Source organism: Periplaneta americana, chromosome 5 (genome assembly GCF_040183065.1).
Source record: "Periplaneta americana isolate PAMFEO1 chromosome 5, P.americana_PAMFEO1_priV1, whole genome shotgun sequence".
NCBI classification, from domain to species: Eukaryota; Metazoa; Arthropoda; class Insecta; order Blattodea; family Blattidae; genus Periplaneta; species Periplaneta americana.
This window is the reverse complement of record NC_091121.1, coordinates 171,074,722-171,095,147: the sequence shown is the minus strand read 5'-3', so window position 1 is coordinate 171,095,147 and position 20,426 is coordinate 171,074,722. Positions and strand designations below refer to the sequence as shown.

The 20,426-nt window shown below is 33.0% G+C and overlaps 1 protein-coding gene across 1 annotated transcript in view; it reads left to right on the top strand.

Moving 5' to 3' along the window:
* Window positions 1-20,426, top strand: part of LOC138700278 (potassium voltage-gated channel subfamily KQT member 1-like) — a 677,493-nt gene that overhangs the window by 453,573 nt on the left and 203,494 nt on the right. The window contains exon 6 of the mRNA XM_069826783.1: window positions 10,859-10,969. Within this exon, the coding sequence (XP_069682884.1) occupies window positions 10,859-10,969 (111 nt within the window). The remainder of the gene's footprint in view (window positions 1-10,858; window positions 10,970-20,426) is intronic.

Here is a 20,426-nt window from a genome sequence, read left to right as displayed (position 1 = left end):
TGGTAGGAGAAGAGTTTTTTTTTTTTTGCTGTTTAGAAGGGGAAAACATACGATGTATGTTATGCTCGAAAATCCTATTAGGCATTAATAAATTTAATATATAACGACATTACTCCTTATGTCATAAAGAACATGCTGAATTAGAAGGTAAGACAAATTAAATGTTATTTTTTCGTGCTATTCCGAAGAAAATTTATGATCTTAACATTTGCATAATATACTAAATACGACATTATACCTTAAACACGATGTATTAAAAGGTACGAAAAATTAAATGTTGTTTGTACGTATTATTTCCAAAAGAATTTTATAAAAAAAAATATCAAATGTGCGTAGAAAACGAAATATGATTTTCTGAAATTATTTTAGGTCGAGAACGTGCAAATCTATTAAGTAATCTTGATAAACGCCAAAATATTCAAGAAAATAAACGTAGACAACGTGATGGAATATTATTGGCTAGTTACGCAATTTCTCGCCTGTGATTTAAATCAATTCAATGATGGAGAAATAGTAAAGAGGTTTATGATTAAGTCTGCCGAATTAATTTGCTAAATTGAATAAATGTTTTCGAGTCTCTCACGTAAACCAAGCGCTTTCCTAATAATTCGCCACTGACCGCCTTAGGGATTACGATAAGGTGACGCAGGTCACAGCAGTTTATATTTCCCATCCTACTCTGCAGTCTCCTCTCCTAGTAAACAAACTATTTCAAATCGAGTGCTTCACGTAACCGAAAATTGTGCCCATGTATGGTTTAGGGAAATATTTATTTATTGTTATTAATTTATTTTACTTATTTATTTTTTATAAGTAGCCATACCCGTGCGCTTCGCTGCACTTGTTAGAAATAAATATTGACTTAAATCTAAAGACAGTTTTGTAATTACTTAGTGAATAATAGCTTTTTGTATGTTGTAAGTCATTTCCTACTGAATCATTTTGAAAGCTGTATTTAAAACTATGAATTTAACCGTTATTATCATGCAATACTTTCTAGAGTTGTTCAGTCAATTCTACTTTTAAGATTGATACTATATTACACCTAATAGACAATTGGTCTGCGTTTCAAATGAAATACACTCGTAATAACTGAAAACTCTTACTCTCGGCTAGGAGAATATTTCCATTAAATGATAAGCCTATGCTTGAGTGATGGCGTAGAATTGACTTTTCTTTTTCTTTTTTTCTTTTTTTCTTTTTTTTTCACAAAACGATGCCGCTTCAAATAAGGTATTGAACTGCCTTATATTATTTAAAAAGTGTGTTGATATCGGATGTACTCCGATAAGTAAGTTTTTTATTTGTTGTGGGGGCTCTTGAATCTCAAGAGGAAAAACTTTTACAACAGTGCACCATAATATGCTTGACTCATATGCTAACCTTACGTACTATTACTGCAGAATAAATCAATACACTCTCGTTGTTCGTTAATTCTCTGAGATTAAAATTAATATGGTACATAAATATTATTTTAAGAAGTATAGGAAACGAATGTACAGAATAGCCTATCAATTTTTCTGTGCTTAAGAATCTATTATAATCTTACCTGACCTCGATTCACTCAGGAGTTACCGTAATAACATAGACTATAAAATTATGTCCATCTAGACAAACTACAATGGTGAAATAATAATTATACAAATCGGTTAAGTAGCTTCTGAGATTACTTCATACAAACACAGGAACATTCTCTATATGTTAATGTTGATAAACATATTTTATATATTTCCATCTTGCAATTATATTCGTATAAAATAGTGTTAAATGAATAGCTTCCGCTTGTTGTTGTGCAAGGTCCCTTATAGACGAAGTCATTTGTTTTCATTTCATTATAGCCTATTAGTCTGAGGTGACGATGATAAAATGCATTCGTATTTTAAAACTCTTCTATCTCGTTCAATATCAGTCCTATCAAAATTTTGCATAGAATAAAACTTATCGGACATCATTTTTAAAGAAACGTTTGTTATGTAATATTTTTCACAAGAATCAATATTAACCGAGATATTTCGATTTATTTAATTCAGCCCCCTTATAACCCCCTTTTAAATAAATTATTTTGAATGCCATATAGCCTAAAATCTAAGTTAGATCAAACTTAATTTATATTCCAATTTTCATATCAATCGGTTCAGCTATTATGGCGTGAAAATGTAACAAACACTCAGACAGACAGACTGACAGGCATACAAACAAAAATTTTAAACAAGCGATTTTTGATCTCATAATGGTTAATTATACAATGTTGACACCAATTATTTTTGAAAAAGCGAAAATTACCAGAAACATTTTGGTTACAGAGTTATTATTAGTAGGTAACTTATAGATTATATTTATACTTATTTATTAATTTACTTTTATTCATTTATTTGTTAATTTTTATTTATTTATTTTTAATTTAATTTATTTAATTATTGATTTTGTATTTTATAGATTGATATATTCTAGGAAATAAAATTAATTTGTATTAAGGTGTATCAAATTCACCTTCTATGATGAATTAACATTTCTTAAATACCATTCCTCTATGATCGATGTTTTCCAGTCCATAATATTCCTGGACTTTCATGCTCTACCGCTTGCCGTTTACATTGGATTTTCTCCGCTTGTTATATCTAAGTAGGTGAACATTCGACGCAGTGCATTCCTGCGGTCTTATAAAATTTGACTTGGTTTCGTTGGTTGTTTCATTTTTAATATGATCCTTATTGTGCAACAGAATGTGTTAAGGGGAGAGGATGGTATTTTTTGGTGAAAAATGAATAAATTTTCAAAAAAAAAATTCTTTAAAATACTCTCTGATATGTGTGAAATGCATAGCATAACATTTTGTGGTTATTTGTGCCCTTATCGGATGTTAAGTCGCCATTTTTAAACTTCCTGCGTTATGGATTTTTAAATCACTCTCCCACTTTTATTGTTGTTTCCGGTAAATTAAATTTTCAAATTGTGTTTTTTTTTTCATTAAAATAACCTTTGATATGTGTGAAATGCATTGCATAACATTTTGTGGGTATTTGTGCCCTCATAGGATGTTGAGAAGTCATTTCTAAACTTTCTGCACTACGGATTTTTAAATCACACGCCCGATTTTATCGGTTTCCTTTAACTTCTTTTTTTTTTTTTTTTGCTACGTTGCCAAACAAAAATGGATATAATTTCTCAACTATTAAAGATACATGCACGAAATTTAGAACACACATTCTTTAGACTATTAGGAAAGTTTTCCCTTGTAACAGAATTTTATTAATTGATTTCATTTTAAAAATACGTCCGTTTGTTTGCAAGAAAGGAAATCAGAAAATTGTTATTAAATTTTAATTGTTTATTTTACAAACGTAGGGACTAATATCAAAATTATGTTACAGACAGTTTGTAGAACATGCCTTTGCAAATACATTGCAAAAAACTGTTTGAATCTATCTTTAAAAACGGTTTAGATATATCGGTTTTAGTACAATCCTGCATTGGATATATTTTTTTCAAAATTGGGCCCCCAATATATATATATATATATATATATATATATATATATATATATATATATATATATATTTTTTTTAATATTTTTATTTGGTTGAGTTTCCACAGCTATGAGCTCTCTGCACACAAAAAAAAAGTTAATATTTTACACCAAATACGAAAAAAGTTTTGAAAAATACTATCCTCTCCCCTTAAATATATTAAATTTATTATATCACCTTCTTTCAAACCTGTAATTTCTAACGCTATCTGTTACTTACTCCTACAAATAAAAATAGAAAATATCGTCGGTTAAACTTGAGAAGTGCATACTATATTTGAGAGAGAATATTTCATAACGATTTTACTTCAGTAACGAAGTAGTTACAGATTATCCATGAACAATAACTGTATACACACAAACACAACAGTGGCGTGATCACCTGCAGGCTTCAGATTTTGAGGGCCGGTGTTTGTCCAATCTAAGCAAGCTCTTCCTGTCGCTCACGTTCAGCAGATTTGACAATATGTTCCCTTTGCGAACGTAAACACAGCAACACCTTGTAAACACACACATGCGTCTAATGGTAATATTGTCTACAGCTCGAGTCGGAGATCACGATCAGGAGAGTTTGATTAGCTATTGTCCTCTCTATATTTAGCGATATTCAACAAACAGTAAGATGTAACTCAGCAGTACATAGTCCAAGTCACATCACGTCTTAATAATATTATGTTCATTATAAATTAATCTTTTAAATTCAAACATTTGATACAAAATAGGTAAATTAAAAAGTAACAAGGGATATATGACGTTCCTTGAATTGCGTGAAACGTCTTCATTTTTTAATAAAGATGATAATAATAATAATAATAATAATAGTAATAATAATATAATAATAATAATAATAATAATAATAATAATAATAATAATAATAATAATAATAATAATAATGTTTTATTTTAACTAACAGAGTTAAGGTCATTCGGCCTTCTCTTCCACTCAACCAGTATGATAGAACCTGTAAACAAAATATAATTATTAATGTAACATAATAATAATAATAATAATAACAATAATAATACGATGAAAGAGTAATGGAACGGAGAAAAATTCTCTCCGGCGCCGGGATTTGAACCCGAGTTTTCAGCTCTACGTGCTGATGCTTTATCCACTAAGCCACACCGGATACAACTCCGACGCCGGTTAGAATCGTCTCAAATTAAGCTCCAACTCTTGGGTTCCCTCTAGTGCCGCCCTCTGCACTACGTCATAGATGTCTATGAACGCAGGACCAAAGTCCATACCTGTGCTGAGGTGCACTCGATATGAGTGACTAGTTGGCCGGGATCCGACGGAATGAGCGCCGTCTTAAATCACGAAGTGATTTTACGCATATCATATATATTTTTTAATGTACCGAAGTACATATGATATTTCCATGCAGATATTCTGCGTCATCATACGATGAAAGAGTAATGGAATGGATAAAGCATCAGCACGTAGAGCTGAAAACCCGGGTTCAAATCCCGGCGCCGGAGAGAATTTTTCTCCGTTCCATTACTCTTTCATCGTATGATGACGCAGAATATCTGCATGGAAATATCATATGTACTTAGGTACATTAAAATTATATATATATATATATATATATATATATATATATATATAATAATGATATACTTAAATATAATGAAATTATTAAACTCACTCATGATTATAATTATAACTTCAATTTTACTGCGTCCGTAAGAAATCGCTTAGCCTCTTCTTGAAAGTATCGTAGTTGTTTAGTAAAGATGAGAAGGCGAGACCTGATATAGGAGCTGTGCGAGAAGAGAAAGAATGAGGTATCAGAAGAAGAGTTGGTTTCATGATGGATAACACTAGGCACGGCAGAAACGATTAGACAGTTTGTAAGTATGGAAACAACTTTTTAATTGGGGAAATAATATTGAACAAAAAATTAAAATGTACTTTAAAGTATGCCATTTTGTTTTCTATTCATTTCTTGAATGTTATTTCACACATGTGAGCTCCACCAGACTTGACACAAATCTCTGCTCGGCGCCTGAAGTTATCCATCGCACTCTGCAGCATATCTCTTGGGATTTGTTGAATTTCTGTTTCAATTTTTTCCTTCAAATGTTCCAATGTGTGATGTCGTTCCTGATACACTTTTCCTTTGAGGTAACCCCATAGGAAATAATCAGGTGCCGATAGATCTGGTGATCTCGCAGGCCAACTTATGTCGCCAAAGCGAGAAATTACATGTTCCGGGAACATTTCCCTTAGGACCTGTATAGAATTCCTCACTGTATGGGCTGTGACTTGCAGCCATATGTCTTCGTCGAAGTTCCCTCTGCAAGAATTGTCGTAGCAACTGGACGTACAGATCTGGTGTTACTGTAACTGTTTCACCATCATCCTGGAAAAAGTATGGACCGATAACACCAAACACACTGACTGCGCACCATACTGTGACTTTTTGGCTATGAAGAGGCTTTTTATGAATGAGATATGGATTTTGTGGTCTACCCAATGAAGTTTTGTTTATTTACGAACCCATTCAAGTGAAAATGGACCTCGTCTATCATTATGAGTTTGTTCAGAGACTGGTCATCCGTGTTTATCATGTGCAAAACATTTTGGCAATACTGCATCCCTGTAATATAATAATCACGAGGGTCTAGTTTTGCACAATTTCCAACTTATACGGATGGAAATGTAGGTGGGTCATTTGCAAAAATTGTAAACAAATGGACGATTGAGAACGTCAAAATTAAAGTACTATTTAGTGCATATTCTACATGTATTAATATAGTGCAGTGTCTCTTCCATAGTAATCAGCCACTGTACACTCACCTTGCTTTACAGCACTGTTTTGAATGATGTAACAGACATGACACGGAGTAAGAGATCTGACAGGTAACAGACATGACAAAGCAAACAACCATGTGCGAACCTAAAATGTTTTTGCTTAAAAATCTTCAAAATAGCAACTTAACTACTGGACACGTGTACTATTATGTCCTCTGGATCTTGACTTTAAATGTTGTTATTTGTGAAAACACAACACAAACAGATCTGACAGAATAAAAATGCACGCTTAGACTAAAACACAAAGCAAGAGTTTGACACACAAACTCGCCAAATCAAAATGAGTGAACATAGCAGTACAATCAAAATGGGTCTTTGTGCATCATCTTGGCTTGTGCTGACATCTGTGGGATTTCTTTTTCAACTATGTATTCATAGGAACAGAATAGTGTAACAGACTTACTGGACTAGAGTAATTATGTAATCATATTTATGGAAATATAAACTCAGATATAAATGAAGTTTTGATAATACCAAATGTTTATTTAATTTTTTCTCAATTACAAACAAACCTTCATCTGGACATAATCATGCTCCGTTTTTAAAACTTTACTAGTATGGACACTGCATTTTAGCCGTCAGTATGAGAATTTTATTTTATTCTCGTGAAATATTTCACATGAAGGAAATAATTCTTGTGACGTTTACTACATTAGTATTGAAACTACTCACTGTTAGGAATTTATAACTCTGTCTTATAAATACAATAATGGGAAGTGTAAGAATTGATGGACATCATTTGTTATACAAATTCTGCAATTGACTCAGGTCTAAATATACTATCCTTCGAACACTTTTGTCCGATATAGCCAAAGCTTGTGAATGCTGTAGCACAGAACGAGGAGAACTCTGCTGCCACGTCACTCTCACTCTTTCCACATTTTCAGGACTTCGGACGGTTCTTCGGCGATCTGGGGGCTTCTTATTGATGGCTGATCCAGTTCTTAATGCTTTAACCAAATTAATGATGATCTGATGAGTTAGAACTGCACTTTGTCTTCAATGGCGCCTAAAAACACGTGTTTGTGTAGCTGTGTCGTTATTCCTAAAATATGTTTCTAGGACAAATGTTCTATGTTCACTCACCAACGTTCCACTATTTACTAAATTTACTAAATGGCAGTACCCTCCCATGTCCCCATAACTCCGCCTATGCTATTCATATATCTTAACATTGTAGGCTATATTATGTGATATCTTCTTCTGCTCCGAACTTAATTATAACATTATCTTTCTTTAACATCGAGCATATCTACTACAGGCCCTTATCCTTTCTACAAGTCTTCTCAAAGGTTTTCGAAAAGTTATATATAAGAGAGTATATCATCATCTTGATAGATACAACATTCTCATTCTCGAACAATTTCGATTCAGAAAGAATAAATGAACTGAGCAAATGACGTTTAATTTAACTGATACAATTCTGGAAGCTATTAATAAAAAATTACAAGTAGGAGGGATATGCTGTGATTTCTCCAAAGCTTTCTATTGTATTAATCATAAAATTCTATTAAAAAATTAGAATACTATGGTATTAAAGGCATTGCATATCAGTGGTTTGAGTCATATCTCCTAAACAGAAAACAAAAACTCGAAATCAACGCATTCAGCAACTCCATTAAATCTACTTCAACATGGGGAAATGTTCATACAGGGGTCCCACAAGGCTCTATATTAGGGCCTCTTCTTTTTATAATTTTTATAAATGACCTTGGCCCCATAATAAAAGTAATAGGTTTTTCTATACTATTTGCAGATGACACAAGTATCATAATTACAGACAAGATCTTTGCCACATTCAAATATAAAACAGAAACAATTCTCCTTAAAATTTATGACTGGTTTACAACCAATAAACTAGCATTAAACATTAATAAAACTGACATAATTCAATTTAAAACCATTTCAAATTTAATCTCTGAAACAATAGACACAACTATCAACAATATACCCCTATTAGAAACATCAACAACGAAATTACTTGGTTTGCATATTAATAATACATTAAATATGAAAAATCATATTAAAGAAATAACCCCAAACTTAGCCAGCATGCTTCGCAATTAGGTCGTTACAACAATTTCTAAACAGCAGTCTCTTAAAGACAATATATTTCGCCTATTTTCATTCCATTATATCCTACGGAATAATATTTTGGGGAAATTCTGCAGATAGTAAAAATATATTCTTATTACAAAAAAGAGCCATTAGTTGGAGCAAAGGCTAGAGAACCATGTAAATTATTTTTTTTAATTATAGATAATGAACTTAACATATCAGGATATACACTCTTTAATAAATTTCCTCTTAAGTAAAAAAGAAAATTTTCCAACTAATTCAGCCATACATAGTATAAATATCCGTAGAAAAAATAATTTTCAAACGCCATCATCAAATTTATCATGCTATCAAAGGAGAGTACGTTACATGATGATCAAAATGTTCAATAGTCTTCTTGAAAACATTAAGAATCATAGCCAAAACCCTGCTTTATTTAAAGTAAAACTAAAATAGTACATTATGCAACGAGCCTATAATGGTAGTAATTAAGACGCGAGTATGTTTATGAAACGAGCTCAAGCGAGTTTCATAATTTTCATACGAGCGTCTTAATTACCATTATAGGCAAGTTTCATACGACTTTTTATGCTCGACCATATTTCTAACTTGAAATTATTCATAAGTATGCATGTTATTGTTATCTAAGTGAGGAGCGGAACTGATCTTGTGAATAGCCTACCTCGTAAATTGTGAGATGGGCGCAGACGCGAAAGTATTGATTTTTTTCCGAGAAACAGATGTCGACGACCTTGATATAATCTAGAGAGTAAAAGGAACATTAATCTTGATATAACCTTGAAATTGAATTATACATTGAAAAACGAGATGATAAATTGAATTTATTTGAATATTATTTACAATTAACGCTAATTATTATAGTAACAGAACTGACTTTATTTCAAATGTCGGTTATTTATTGTGCAATTGGTGAAATGGATACTTGAGCTTTCATATGGTGCTTTCTGATTGGCGGAACACCTCAACCTTAATGAATAGGTGTACTTTAATGAGGTCCATTAAAGGGCTGCTATCAGGTGTATAATTACTACATTTCGGCATGGTCGAGCATAAAATTACTTACTATCTCACACTTTCTATTCTGTACATGAATTCTTGACATTTCACAGTACTCTGTAAATATTTTAATACTATTAATTGGTAAATATATTCCACTGTACCTATAATATGTTATTGTCATTAAGGTATTAATTCTGTACATATGTCATATTTACATTTTATACGTTAAACGTAAGAATTGGACATGTTCTTTATTCTATGCTGAAAAGCAAATGTAAGAATATTATTGAACGAATAAATCTATCTATCTATTGAAAATGTTGAAGGGGTTCCCGACAATACATATCTATGGAAAGGGGGTCGGCAGTGCTAATAAGTTTGATAACCACTGTTGTAGATATTAAATCTCAGCATAGGCTTGTAACATTCTTATCCTATACTAAAAAAGGAACTTAATTTCTTATACATCTTGATTACACAACTTTTAACACTGTATCACTTCGGAATATGTATGATAAGAACTTTCTTGTGTTAAATATTATTAACGCATCCTGTTAACATGTTTCGACCTATTTTCGATCATCTTCGGAACTGGTCGTTGTTGGTCTTGGCGTCTGTTGTTTCCTGTGTGTTCGATACAACCCCAACATAATAGACAACATAATACGTAAGACAAAACAAAACCATAAAAAAACAGAAGAATACAACACAAACACAAGAACACAAAAAATACATCACACTAACATACGAAAACAAAAACACACATAAAATTGCAACCTCATTCAAGAAATTAAACTACAACATCGCATGTAGAATAAACAACACTCTACAAAAACATCTCAACACACAAACAATACAAACAAACAAATACAACCACACAGGCGTATAAAAACTCAAATGTAACACCTGCAACAACTTCTACATAGGACAGACAGGCAGATCATTTCAAACACGTTACAAAGAACGCATCACAGCCATAACAAAATTACAAAACACCTCCACATATGCAGAACACATCACAAATGCCAACCACACCTACAGAGACATCAACACAGACAGGGAAATACTGCACATCCAACCAAAAGGCCAGAAACTCAACACACTAGAACAATATGAAATATACAGACACACGAAAACACACCTCAACGATATTCTCAACACATAACTCAATTTCAAAACACATACACTCTTTGATTCTACACTACGAACGCACCCACATAGGAAACCAGAGGCGCCAAGACCAACAACGACCAGTTCCGAAGATAACCGAAAATAGGTCGAAACATGTTAACAAGGTGTGTTAATGATATTTAACACAAGAAAGTTCTTATCATACATATTCTTAATTTCTTGTATGTTTGTAGTCTTGCCTTATACATTATTCCTAACACTGAGTAATGATTTTTATGTTAAGTGTTAACTTTTATGTTGCAGATAACGCTTTGCACGGTGGGTTATGGCGACGCTGTGCCCGAAACATGGCAGGGCAAAGTGATCGCCTCCTTCTGCGCACTGCTCGGTATATCGTTCTTCGCTCTCCCAGCGGTAAGTAACGGCAGTAGACTAATATTGCAATTCCAAAAATACTGTTATATTATATTACTAGCCGTACCCGTGCGCTCCGCTGCACCCGTTAGAAATAAATATAAAGTAATTACATAATTAAAATAGGACATTTGATCCAGGGAACATTCGTGTTTGATAGAAGGATAAATCGTTTAATATGTTACTTAATTTAAATTGCATCCAAAGAAATAAAATGCGATCATTTTGGTCCAGAGACACTCATTTGGTGCAATGATAATTCCTTTAACATGTTTCTTAATTTTTATTACATGCAACCATAGTTTAATGAAGACTGACATCATTTAGATTTAGCCTAATGTGTATATTTTATTTTACTTGTTATAGGTTTCCATTGAATTATGGTAATAACTTAATTTTAATCCTTGTTTTCTACGTATTCAGTAAATGGCGCTTGGCCCACTATGGATCTCAACCCTTCAAATAACTTAAATTATGTTATATAATATTACATATTATATTATATTATATCAGAAGTTACTGTAAAAACATTATAGCATTATGTCCATCTAGAGAAACTACACTTTCCAATGGTGAAATAATAATTAATTATACAAATCGGTTAATTTAGCTTCCGATATTACTTCATACAAACACAGAAACATTCTCTGTAGGCTATCTTTCATAGCTTTCGATTGTTGCTGTCCAAGGCCCCTTATAGACGAAGTCATTTGTTTTTTAATTCATTACACGGCCTTAGATGGCAGTTATTTTAATTTAAAAACTCATTTATCTCATTAAATATCAGTCCTATCAAAATTTTTCAAGGAATAAACCTTATCGCAAATTATTTTTACAGAAAGTTTTGTTATGCAACATTTTTCACAAAAATCAATAATAAGAAAGACATTGCGATTTATTTAATTCAGGCCCCCTTATAACCCCCCTTTTAAATAATGTATTTTGAATGCCATATAGCCTAAAATCTAAGTTACAACGAACTTAATTTATATTCCAATTTTCATCGAAATCCGTTCAGCCATTATCGCGTGAAAAGGTAACAAACAGACGGACAGACAGACATACAAACAAAAATTTCAAAAAAGCGATTTTCGGTTTCAGGATGGTTAATTATACATGTTAACACCAATAATTTTTGGAAAATCGAAAATTCCCAGAAAAATGTTGGCTACAGATTTATTATTAATATAGATATTATATTATATTATATTATATTATATTATATTATATTATATTATATTATATTATATTATATTATATTATATTATATTATATTATATTATAACTAGTGGCTTGTGCAGCAAATGCTGCAAACTAAGTTCATTAGACGTTCAAATAAACATTTTTCAGATTTATTTTCAATGAAGAATACCAGACATTCTGAAAGTTATTTGCTTCCATAATAATGAAAGATACTCTCGAGCCAATACTGAAGAGAACCACGCATATAAATATCTACACCACACCGCCATTAAATATATATGGAAAAGACCCAACCCCTCTTGAATAATAACTATATAAATATCTTTAATAATATTATTATCTTACGTGAGTTTTATAGCTTTCAGTAACATATACTATATATACTATATAGCAGCCACTCAGTAAAATATAGAAATCAAAATCTAATTTAAGTTATTCTCTACATCTACTTATATAACCCCAAAACATTTCACTTTCATATCATCAATATAGCATTAATATGTATAATTAATGAAAAATAGTCACATCATGGCATTAACTACAATAATATTTCATATCTAATGGTAATAATACCATCAAACCACCTCAAGTTTTGTAGTTTTTAATATCCAATACACAGCTGTACCCAGAAAATTACACACCACAGAATCGAACCTGTAAATTATTTTTAGTAAGTTAAGTTTTTAATAACCAATTGAATTTGAGCTCTAAATATGTCAGCATTCTTGCAGATCATGGCCTTCGTATAATATTGTTTACTGTAGTGTGTGTTTTGTTTTATTCTGAAATGCAATTACTTAGTTCTCAAAACTGCCGACAGATGGATTTTGGAAAATAGGAAAATTATGTTGAAAAATTGGCATTTCACTGAAAACTACTATTTTTCTGAAAAAACTTTGCGTTCCAAGCTTCAAAATGAGGGGTCATGTATTAAAATCCCTTCCACCGTTTTCCCGTAATTTCCATTACCAGTTCAAACTATTTATATAGATATTGAAGCATGTAAATGCGTTGTTCATAATCAATCAGTGAGTGGAAAATGGAATAACTACTTTGAACCCAACTTTTCAGGAAACAAATAAAATTTTCTACAGCTTTTCTGTTAAGTTTGATTTCAATGTTGTCAACAGTAAAATGTTCATTATTTTTTGTAGTATATATATATAGGGTGATTCACGAGGAAAGGTAAAAAAAAAAATTGGGATGTAATTCTGAAGTCATTCTGAGTCAAAAAGTTCATATGAATATTGGTCCGTTTTCGAACAGTTACGGAGATATGGCTCTTTGATTTCACAAAAACTTGTGGGATTCCATTGTACTAACTCGCATTTAGATTAAAGACAAATTTAAAGTTTATATTCACGTATGCATACATACCTAATATTCTAGATGTCGGGGTCGATGTTTTCGCACATTTTCAAAGGTACCTCCTTCTGCATCAATGCACTGTTGCGCTCGGGCGTGAATCGCGCTCATCGCTCGGGAGAGTTGAACGTAACTGTTCTCTATGCCGCATTCAAAATACGGTCGATTAGCGCCGCTCTTGTTGCCCCCTTCCTTTGCTATACCAAGTCTTTCATCGAGCCCCATAGACAGTAAATACTCTTCGATATGGTACCCTTCTGTTCGGAAAACGTCGTTCATATTCAGCGACGACACGCAAGGAACTTCCATCACACAAACCATAAACATACAGAATATCGGCATATTCTGTAGTCGAAAACTTATAAGGCATCTTGAAAACACAACTTAACACTTCCGATAACTGTACCTGTATAACTACTGTACTGTAGGTTGCTGACTGGACTGCTGTGAATTGATGATAGTGTAGACTATTTGTGTTATCTGCGGATTCTGTGTCATTACATCAGACAAGGGCAGGCGATTGGACATTTGTAATGCCCCACCACCTGGTTTCTTCGTCTTATCTACATCGTTCACAATGCAGATTCCAATGTTACGTCATTCATTGCGACCTTGACCTTGTCTCACGCCTCGTCTCACGTCAGCAGCATATGGTAACGTCTGATTCACATTTGGGCGAGACGTTTTACCAAAAAAATTCATCTAACTCCGCCATCGTTCGAAAACGGACCTAAGCTTATTTTCATATGAACTTGTTCACTCAAAGTGGCATAAGATATCGTATCCTAATATATATATATATATATATATATATATATATATATATATATATACAGTATATATATACATACATACATACACACACATACTACACCGTGTCCATAAATTATCTTTACAACTCCAGATGTAAATAACTAAATAATGAAACGAGGTATCTCAGTTCTGATATTTTCATGTGAAAGAGAATATCTCAAAGTTTTGTTTTTACCACCTGAATGCACTTCTGTGTGTGCCCCCCTTGTCGCCCTTAGGATATCAAGGCAATAATCTATTTCCTGCCATGTCCGCGGTAGTACCTCCACAGTAACTGACGCGATGGCATCTTGAATTCTTTGTCGTAGGACTTGAATATTGTGAACTGGCGTCTAGTACACAATATCCTTTGCATAACCCCACAAAAAGATATCCGAGGTTATGTCGGGTACTCGCTGTGACGAATCCTGTCGGATTTGAAGGTCTGAAAAGTCTCGCGAGATTCGAGAAATCGATCGCCAGAGTCCAAAGGTTATTGGGTTATTTTACGACGCTGTATCAACATCTAGGTTATTTAGCTTCTGAATGAAATGAAGGTGATAATGCCGGTGAAATGAGTCCGGGGTCCAGCACCGAAAGTTACCCAGCATTTGCTCGTATTGGGTTGAGGAAAAACTTTGGAATAAACCTCAACCAGATAACTTGCCCCGACCGGGATTCGAACCCGGGCCACCTGGTTTCGTATGTTACTTAATTGAAATTGTATTTGAATAATTAAAATGCGAACATTTTGGGCCACAGAGTACTCATTTCGTGCAAGGATAATTCCTTTACTATGTTTCTTAATTGTTATTAAATGCAAGTAATTAAAATCTGATCATTTGGTTCAGGGAACATCCGTTTTTGATGCAAGGATAATTCGTTTAACATTTTTCTAAATTAGTCTCCTATGAATCCTTTAATAAATCACGCCAAACCAATGTCAATATAGCGTGAATTGTGTAACAAGATATTTTTAGAACAGAAAAGTGGGTTATTTTACGATGCTGTATCAACATCTCAGGTTATTTAGCATTTGATTGAAATGAAGATGATAATGCCGGTGAAATGAGTCTGGGGTCCAGCAGTGATAGTCACTCAGCATTTGCTCATATTGGGTTAAGGGAAAAACACAAATAAAACTTCAACCAGGTAACTTGCTCCGACCGAGATTTGAACCCTGGCCACCTGGTTTTACGTGCTAACCGTTACTCCACAGGTGTGGATGATAATTTTTTATGTTGGCCTCACTGTGCATCTTTTTTTTAAGTTTATTTATACGCGCTTTAACATCTGTGGTCATGTCGCGTGTTTAGAATCTGTGAGCATACCAGTCAGCCGTTTTTACTCTTGTTGAGTTGCTGTTTCTATTGTTGCTGTAGATGGCTTGTGTTCATAGAATGTGATTACAGTTTTTGGTACTGATGATCGAGGCGGTGACTGTTGGCAAAACTTCACTTCTCACACTAGTTTATTAAACCGTGTCGGACTGTAAAGAAAACAACTATCGCAATGTCCATATTTTATATGTTGTGCAATATTAGAGTACTGAGAAATTTTAATTTTCCTACCAATTTTTTTTTTCTATTCTATTAAAATTATAGCATACTAGTGGCTTGTGCAGCAAATGCTGCTGCAAACTAAGTTCGTTAGATGTTCAAATAAATATTTTTCAGATTTATTTTTAATGAAGAATACTTGTCTTTTTGATAGTTATTTGCTTCCATAATAATGAAACATATTTCCTCTGAATTGATTTTTTTAGGCCAAATACTTTTTCTTGAACCTATCCATCTTCAGTTTTTGAGTTTCAACGCTAAAACGCAAGTATCAATGTCAGGACGATAGCAGTAGCTATTTCAGGTCATTGTGGATTGTAGGCAAAAGTTAAAAAAATGTCAGGTTTGCTAAGCTTTCGAACAATAGCATTTTCGTATAGCTGCTGCATGTAGAACTTGAAATGTAGAGTGTAAAATAATTTTATCCTACTAAGAGTTCTTGCTGAAATGATCTGGAGACTACAAAATTTTCTAGGCCTCTTATTTTATCAGTAAGTAGTACCTTTTTATCTTTCCTTAGGAACTGTAATTTTTGCGCTGTCTCGAGCCAGTACTGAAGACAATGACACATCAATATCTACACTACACCGCCATTAAGTATATGAAAAAGACCCAACCCCACTGGGTTAATAAGTATAAAAATATTTGATTTTTAATAATAATATTATCATCTTAAGTTTTGTAGTTATATATAGCAGCCACTCAGTAAATTATAGAAATCAATATCTAAATTAAGATATTCTCTACATTTACTTACATAACCTCAAATCGTTTCACTTTCATGTCATCAATATAGCATCAATATTATGTACAATTAATGAAGAATAGACGCATCATGATATTAACTATAATAATATTTAATTTATAATGGTCATAATGTCATAAAACCACCTCAAGTTTCGTAGATTTGAATATCCAATACACAGCTGTACTAAGAAAATTATACACTGCAGAATCAGTTTTTAATAACAAATTGAATTGAGCTCTAAATATGTCGGCAATCCTGCAGGTCATGGCCTTCGTGTAATAGCCTATTGTTTGTTGTAGTGTGTGTTTTGTTCTGAAAATCAATCAAGTCGGCCGTGATTCAATAAAATTAGTTCTCAAAACTGACAACAGATGGATTTTGGAAAATAGGAAAATTATGTAGGAAAATTGATATTTCACTGAAAACTACTACTTTTCCGAAAAACTTTGGCTGCCAGGCATGAAAATGAGGGGTCACTCATTAAAATCCGTTCAGCCGTTTTCCCGTAATTTCCATTACCAACTGCCGCCGTGGCTCAGTCGGTAAAGGTGCTTGCCTGCCGGTCTGAAGTTGCGCTCGGGCGCGGGTTCGATCCCCGCTTGGGCTGATTACCTGGTTGGTTTTTTTCTGAGGTTTTCCCCAACCGTGAGATGAATACCAGGTAATCTATGGCGAATCCTCGGCCTCATCTCGCTATCGCCAATTCCATCGACGTTAAATAACCTCGTAGTTGATACAGCGTCGTTAAATAACCAACTAAAAAATGTAGCCTATTAACTTGTTGTATCCAATAGGATACATTGCCAATTTAAGGGTTAAACTCTGCATGTGAACTATTTTTCTTCGTTAAATAATAGTATCTAAAATCCGGTAGAACTAGCGGAAAATCCACTAATTTGGCAGCATTGGGACTGGCGGGTGTGTCGTACTAGTGTACAATCTCAACGGTGTATTCTACGTTGAAAATTAAAGGACATTACATTGAACACTACATATATTCAACAATTTTCCTCTCTTTTCATCGTTATCTACACTAATAACGGAGTCTGTCTCCATTGTCGGGCTTTTGAATCATCCTGTATAATATGAAATAATGTTTCATTTAGGGTCGTATTCATAGACGAGACTTTGGGCCAAAGTTGACTTTGGAAAGTACAAAGTCACCGTTTTCCTATTCACAGTCGACACTTTGAGGAAAGTAAACTTCAACCGTGACTTTACTTCGAAGTCGCCAAAAATCTAGACTTTGACTTTCGTTCGTGGACATAAGGAAAATAACTGATATTTGGGAAATTGTTGAATTTTCCTAGAATATTGAGGACATCCAGGAGATTATTAAAGCTTCTCATGTTCCTTAGCGTACCTATTATTATAGACTATAAATTCAAATCAAGGTACAGATTTCATAAACAGACAGTATTAAATATCCTCGTCATGTTTCAACTTTAATTGATGAATAATCAAAAAGGATTATCTGTTCCACCAATTTAAATAATACAATTTATTCCATCGCGATTTTACGCTATAGGTAAGGATTGATAGCTTAATAATGATTTTGACTATTTAATTCTATAAAGGATAGGTTATACAGTTGGATATGCAGTTAATTTAGAATCCTGCGGTCGTCATAATAATGTTTTCTGCATGTTGATTTCACATAATTTCTAAGTAGTTTCTGCAGACATGTAGGGAATAACTATGCCAACTGATAGCAGGATAACATATCTCTTTCATAGTCTGTCATTGGTGGCATCTTCTTATCTTCTATAGCCTATCTTCAGAATAAAATTATTTTACAGTGAAATAATTTGAGGCCTTAATGTGAAACTAATGTAACTCATATTGATATTTTGTTCACAACAAAATTCTTGACAGGCATTACTATTTCATATGAACTCTACCATCATGTTTTGTAGTTACGAATTTTGTTATATACAAGACTGTTCGAACTGAGTTACGATTTTTGTGACCAAATAGAAGAACAAATTATTATCGATTGGTGTAAAGACCTAAAAATGTGAGTTTTTGTACTTACGTTAGTTCCACACTAAGCCTTCGAATAATTATTATTCTTATGTAAAGCCGCAAGAACGGTTAACAATCGCTTAATATGTACCGATGTGCAATTGTTTCATAGATTTGTGACTCAAAAGATGGCTTTGATTGTGACAATGCCTACTCTATTTCAACTTTATATTAATTTAATTCGTTTACAAGGCAGTGATTTTGATTGCCAACAATAGAACAAGTTCGTCAAATCTCGACTTACCAAAATCAAAGTCTCAGTAGTATTGTCTATGAATAGACTTTTACCGCGAAATTCGTCTTTTGGAAGTCTTCATCCAAAGTCTCGTTTATGAACACGGCCCTTAATTATGGTAAGATATTAGAGTCCCTTACACTACTCAACAAGGTTTTCTTAACACAGGACAAGAATAACTATTTTTATGTAATTTGTATGTCCTGATTACGAATATGGCATTGAAAAAGTGCCTACACGTCACATTTTTTCAGAAACGTATATTTTCAGTTAGAGAATCGTATAAAAATGTGTTAAAACCTAGTCACTTTGAAAGAGGTTCTTTTCTTTAACGTAGATCTTTTACACAATTACATATCATTTCCGTTCTTTTAAGGTACCATTTGAAACATACTTTCACTTTTGTGGGTTAAATGAGTGTTACCCTTAGCGATGGTTTATTGTTTTATTACCCCTATTATGCAACTGCAGGTCTGGCTATAACTGACTAAGGGAAAGGAGGAAGTAAGGTCGCTGTTGTATCGTTAGACAAGAAATGAACAATTTAGCGATTAGTTCTGATTGTGGAAGTGTTGTGAGCGATACTAGTTATTCTGTAATAGTGTTAAATGGATCGCAATCGTCGTTCATGTAAATATTTTTCAAATAGTTTCTGCTATGTTTGTGGGGAATTAACTTTGAAATCACAACGTCGATCAATTACAGACAATGTAAAAATAATAATAATAGTTTTATTTTCCCTGGCAGAGTTAAGGCCATCAGGCCTTCTCTTCCACTCAACCAGCATCAAATCACATACAGAAAAAATACATACCGGTATACAAATATGAACTTAAAAATAATAATAAACATAATTAAGTAAAAAAGAGAGATTGAATACATATACACAATCAGTGTTAACTTTGAAATAACAATAATAAAAAAATATATATGTAATAAAAAAGAGACTGAATACATAATCACAAACAGAAAAATACATTCTAGTATACAAGTATTAAGTTAAAAAAAAAGAATTAATACATATGAATATAATCTCACAACTAAAGGAATAGTACAATTAGTATGATCAGCACAGCACGTGTTACATTGAGACAATGGCAATTACCTAGATATTAGTGTTAATGGAAAAATAAAGTAATGACTGTGTAAAATAATAATAATAATAATAATAATAATAATAATAATAACAAATAAAAATTATACGTAAAAACTAGTTCTGTACATTTAAAATATTTCTAAACAACGTAATTTTAAACAACTGGGGACTAAGACTACTCCTGATTTCCAGCGGCAGCGAATTCCATGAGCGGACCATGGCTATTGAGAAAGAACTTGAGTACAGAGATGTCTGATGACGTGGTATTGATAGCAATAGATTGTGTTGTGAACGTGTATTACGATTATGATGTGAAGCTAGGAGAGTAAACCGAGAGGCAAGGTAGTTGGGTGTGGAATCATGTATAATTCGATATAGCAGGCAAAGAGAATGTACTAAACGTCGATCTTGCAAGCGGAGCCAGGAGAGTCGTA